Source organism: Colossoma macropomum, unplaced genomic scaffold, assembly GCF_904425465.1.
Source record: "Colossoma macropomum unplaced genomic scaffold, Colossoma_macropomum, whole genome shotgun sequence".
Lineage (NCBI taxonomy): Eukaryota > Metazoa > Chordata > Actinopteri > Characiformes > Serrasalmidae > Colossoma > Colossoma macropomum.
In genome coordinates, this window is record NW_023494790.1 from 23,484,446 (window position 1) to 23,489,392 (window position 4,947).

Here is a 4,947-nt window from a genome sequence, read left to right on the forward strand (position 1 = left end):
GAGTGGCCTAGTCAAAGTCCTGACCTGAATCCGATTGAGATGCTGTGGCATGACCTCAAAAAGGCGGTTCATGCTTGGAAACCTTCCAATGTGGCTAAATTACAACAATTCTGCAAAGATGAGTGGGCCAAAATTCCTCCACAGTGCTGTAAAAGACTCATTGCCAGTTATCGTGAACGCTTGTTGCTGCTAAGGGTGGTCCAACCAGTTATTACGTTTAGGGGGCAATCACTTTTTCACACAGGGCCCTGTAGGTTTGGATTTCTTTTTCCCTTAATAAAGATCTTCATTTATAAACTGCATGTTGCGTTCACTTGTGTTATCTTTGTCTAATATTTAAATTTGTTTGGTGATCTGAAACATTTAAGTGTGACAAACATGCAAAAGAATAAGAAATCAGGAAGGGAGCAAACACTTTTTCACACCACTGTATCCCACTAGATTTGTCTAAGGCAGATCTAGGCTGCCATTTGGTGCACTATGTGTTTCTTTGTTTGCTCAGTTTTTCTTGTATCTGTTAATTGACTAATTATTCTCCTTTTCTACAAATCTTGTAATCTTGCTATTAGATTCAGTTTACAAAGGGCTTAATGGGAGCTCCCTCTTTTAACTGAATCAGACGTTTTAGGGCAACAGCTACAAAACTACGCAGTACAAAGCCTAAACCTAACCCTAACGTCAACACTAAGCCTAAAACTTAATTCACTTTCTCCCAAAATCTGACCCTATCCCTAATGTTGTAGATCAACTGAGTTAAAGCAGATGTGTTAAGAATTTGATCATCGTATATAATCTGTATGGGACAAAACAAAGTGTGACCCAAATGAATGCTTCACCAACACCTTTATTTTTGCTCTAAAACGTCTGATTCAGTTAAAGAATTCAAGAAAGGGGTTGTAAATTAATGATGCGACTCACAAAACTACACGATGCAGGACTGAGGTCGGGAAGTAGAACGCAAGAATGGGCGTGTCTTGTCTTCTGGTACACAGTGAAGACTTCGTGCTAGAACTTCTACTAATCATAACAGTGAAAATCAAACGCGAAATGCAACCACAAATGACGTCACTTTCATCAAGGATGTAGTCTCCTGCTCTCGGTCGTCTCCTGTTGGCTTTGACTCGCGAGGCTGTCACGCTGCAGCTCAGATCATATGACCCCTGTAGACCAATCAGAGAGCACTACAATAGAGGAAGCGTTCACTCCGCTGATCCACACATTTTGGTATTAATGACCAAATCATTTTATCATTTATTTAACTTTTGACGCTGCTCGGTGTGTCTGCTGCACGGTGGTGACACCCATGCAGTTTTGTGACTTGTTCTGTCTCTTTATATGTACATTTTTGTATAGATTGCTGGTGTTTTGGACCTGAAACAGTCGTGAGGAGTTGTAAAACATTACAGCCCCAATGGCTGGAGATAAGTCTGTGGCAGATGTTGCGGCTCTGCTCGCTGCTGCTCGCCGTGTGTATAAGCAGAGTTACGGAGGAGAAGCGCAGGTGGCTGTTTGTGCTCCAGGGCGGGTGAATTTAATCGGAGAGCACACAGATTACAACCAAGGACTGGTTCTGCCAATGGTAACTGAGAAGTGCACACGGTCCATGGACCTAGACCATTACATCACAAGACTAAAACGTTTTTAAAGTTGCTTTATATAACAGATTACCATGAAGTGCATGCTTTTAAACTGTATATTTATTTGATTGATCTCTGGTGTATCGTGTATCTTCTAAGTTTTTACATTACAGTTTTTCTATCATATTTTAGTATCGCCCGTGTAATTTTGAGCTGTGTTGATTACAGGCTTTGCCACTGGTGACAGTTATAGTGGGCAGCAGCACATCTGGGCAGAGCTGCTCAGTTGAAACCATTACAGAATCTGCAGATGAGCCAAGGAGAGTGGACTTTGATCTGCCCACAGAGAGTTCACCTCTGACAAGAGGGCAGCCAGCCTGGGCCAATTACGTTAAAGGGGTGGTGCAACACTATAGAGGTATGCTTAGAGTTTTTTTTCAACTCTGATTAGATCCACAAAGAGTATTTGTGTATTTATTCTGACTTCAAACAATGCAGTGTCCATGCAGGAAATAATGAATAAAATTTCATTGATTTTAATGTTTTTATTGTTTGACTTCCAACATTTGGCAGAAGTTTCTGGATAAGAATTCCCATGTTGAAAGTGAATAGTAGGTTAAAAATGAAATGACACAAAGTCATAAGGGTTACGTAAATCTTGATGGGAAACAAGGGGAGGTTCAGACTCTTTTGAAATGAAGACTCATAATGATCATGTGATTGGGTTTGTACACAGCACAGCCCTTGCCTGCATTTAAAGCTGTGATAGCCAGCAGTGTGCCACTAGGGGGTGGACTGTCCAGCTCAGCTTCACTTGAAGTGGCAGTGTACACTTTCCTTCAGCAGTTATGTCCAGGTAAGAGCAAATCTGACAGAAATTGGAGAGGTTCATGCATTTATTAGCTTTAGAATGATTGATAGCATTTCGATAAGCATGTAAAGACTCATTCTCTAACCACTACCAAGCTTGAGTGTAATGCTGACTGTTTGACAGTCAGCTAGTGTAACAGTTTGTACCTCCTCCAACAGATGATGGGGATAAAGTAGCAAAGGCAGTAGCTTGCCAGCAGGCAGAACATACCCATGCTGGAGTGCCCTGTGGTATTATGGACCAGTTTGTTTCAGTGCTGGGAAAAGAGGGTCATGCATTGCTTATTGACTGCAGGTAGGGTGCCTTCTACATGTTCAGACACTATGCTATCTATCAATCAAAGTAGCACCCTTAGGACTGTACATAATAGTCGGTAGTAGGAATATGTGTTAACCTCTCTATCTGCCAGTTGCTTGTGGAGTAATGACACTGTTTATTGTCTCTTTAAGGTCTCTGGAGGCCACTCCTGTTCCTCTAGCTGATCCTAATCTAGTCATCCTTATCACCAATTCCAACGTGAGGCACTCACTGACAGGAAGTGAATATCCCAGTAGACGAAAACAGTGTGAGAATGCAGCAGCCATTTTGGGCAAGAGCAGTTTAAGAGATGCCACCATGCAGGATCTGGTGGGTAAGGATAATGGAGAATGCAAGAAAGTCATATGTCTGTGATTTGCTGTAGTGCATATGTGCTTCAAAATATATCATCTTTTGTAGATGCCAAAGACCGTCTGGACAGCGTGACATACCGGCGAGCGCAGCATGTGATTGAAGAGATTGAGCGCACGGCACAGGCAGCTGAGGCACTCAAGAGAGGAGCTTATCAAGAATTTGGGAAGCTTATGGTGGAGAGCCACAATTCTCTCAGGTACACAGTACTACTAAGCTACCGAGACCATGACATGCAGGTGGAGTCTAACTGGTAAACAATGGTAATGAACGAAGCTGAAGACCATGGATGTACTCTTCCCTCATAAGGATCTTTTCTTTCATATATTTTGGAAGCTTGCCCTCTGAACTATTTTTACTTTTATCACTGTTTTCACACCAATTCAATCTGGAAAGGATTTAGATCAGAAGGAACTCTGAAATTTGACCATGATTCAATTCATGAATTTTGTTTTTTAAATACACAAAAGTCTGAAAATTATATTTTGTCAGAGTGTAGCAAACAATATTCTGTTTTAAATAATATTATGCACATCTTCCTTCAGAGACCTTTACGAGGTCAGCTGTCCAGAGCTGGATGTGCTGGTAGCCGCAGCAATGGAAGTTGATGGAGTATTTGGGAGTCGGATGACGGGCGGCGGGTTCGGTGGATGTACAGTAACACTGCTTCAGGCTGATGCCACAGAGAGAACCATAAAACACATTCAGGTACTTTGGAATTTACACTGTATTTATATTTTTACACTATGCTTTGTTTTAACTGGTCCTTCTTTTGTTTTTCTTCTACAGGAGAGATACAGTGGACACCCTACTTTTTACAGAACTACACCATCAGAAGGAGCTCGGGTCCTCAGTCCAATGGAGAATTAACACTATAGTTAAAATATTACTGCAACAGCTAAGCATGACGTTTTTAAGGCTCATTTCTGGTGCATCAGTTAAGAATTATTTTCATCCTAATCAATGGCATTCTATATGTAGTACACTGATCAAAGTAGCTTTAGTTGTTGAAAGTTGTTTTTCATCTGTTTTACAGTCAAAGGAACAAAAGAACTTTTACACACTAAAAATAAAAATATTTTTTCTCATGTTCTGGTCTTTTACAGAAGGTTCTCATTCATTCACATTCTTATTAAAATGCACACAATTTGTGCAAATGCTGTGCTGTATTTATGCAGTGTTATTTAATATTTTATGTTTTATTCAGCAGTCTAAAGGCATTGGCAAACACTTTTAATCCACAGTTTCTTGATAGCAGAAATTCAAATAAAAATAGTATTAATCTTAGTAGATCCATTAGCAAACAGAGAGAATTTTTTAGCATTTCAAAATTTAAATTTAACCACTAGGAATTAAATGTAAGATTTCAGTTAACACTAGTAAGAATTAATGGCTTTCCAGTTCATTTTAATGGGATGCATTTTACTGTGAATTTTAACATGCAGTAATGTAATTTTGTACAGGCAAATTGAATTAAATCTGACATGTTGAAACTAATTATTACTTGTTTTAATTGATTTCTTACTAATGTGAATCGAATCGTTGCATGTAGAAATCAGTTCTTAAATGTAAAAGTAAAACTTTCGGTTTTTACATGTAAGAATTTATACACGTAACAAATTTCTCTTATATCTGTTCGAATATGTAATTTGGATTTCAGCAAACTTCATTTCTTACCAGTAGAATTCCTACTAGCTGTTCAATTTGGATTTCTGATAGCAGGAAACTACTGTGGTTAATTAGACGGCTCGCCATACTGATATGACGCTGACACTGATTTTGTGCCCTGGACTTCATACTCCCTCTGCTGGAGGAGCTGCTGTGCAGCGA

General features: G+C 39.6%; 1 protein-coding gene across 1 annotated transcript; it reads left to right on the forward strand.

The window, feature by feature from the left end:
* The first annotated feature begins 1,098 nt into the window (after positions 1-1,098).
* Positions 1,099-4,205, forward strand: galk1 (galactokinase 1). The gene is made up of 9 exons (XM_036572634.1): positions 1,099-1,224; positions 1,354-1,579; positions 1,806-1,995; positions 2,314-2,433; positions 2,607-2,742; positions 2,898-3,079; positions 3,166-3,316; positions 3,663-3,825; positions 3,907-4,205. Exons 2-9 carry the CDS (start codon positions 1,412-1,414, stop codon positions 3,985-3,987), a joined length of 1,191 nt encoding a protein of 396 aa, XP_036428527.1. The 5' UTR covers positions 1,099-1,224; positions 1,354-1,411; the 3' UTR covers positions 3,988-4,205.
* Positions 4,206-4,947: the final 742 nt, after the last annotated feature.

Excerpts from the sequence above, each read along its gene's own strand:
- galk1 (XM_036572634.1), top strand. The coding sequence starts at position 1,412 with ATGGCTGGAGATAAGTCTGTGGCAGATGTTGCGGCTCTGCTCGCTGCT. Across the intron at positions 2,743-2,897 it reads GCATTGCTTATTGACTGCAG|GTCTCTGGAGGCCACTCCTG; the intron begins GTAGGGTGCCTT and ends TGTCTCTTTAAG. Across the intron at positions 3,317-3,662 it reads GAGAGCCACAATTCTCTCAG|AGACCTTTACGAGGTCAGCT; the intron begins GTACACAGTACT and ends ATCTTCCTTCAG.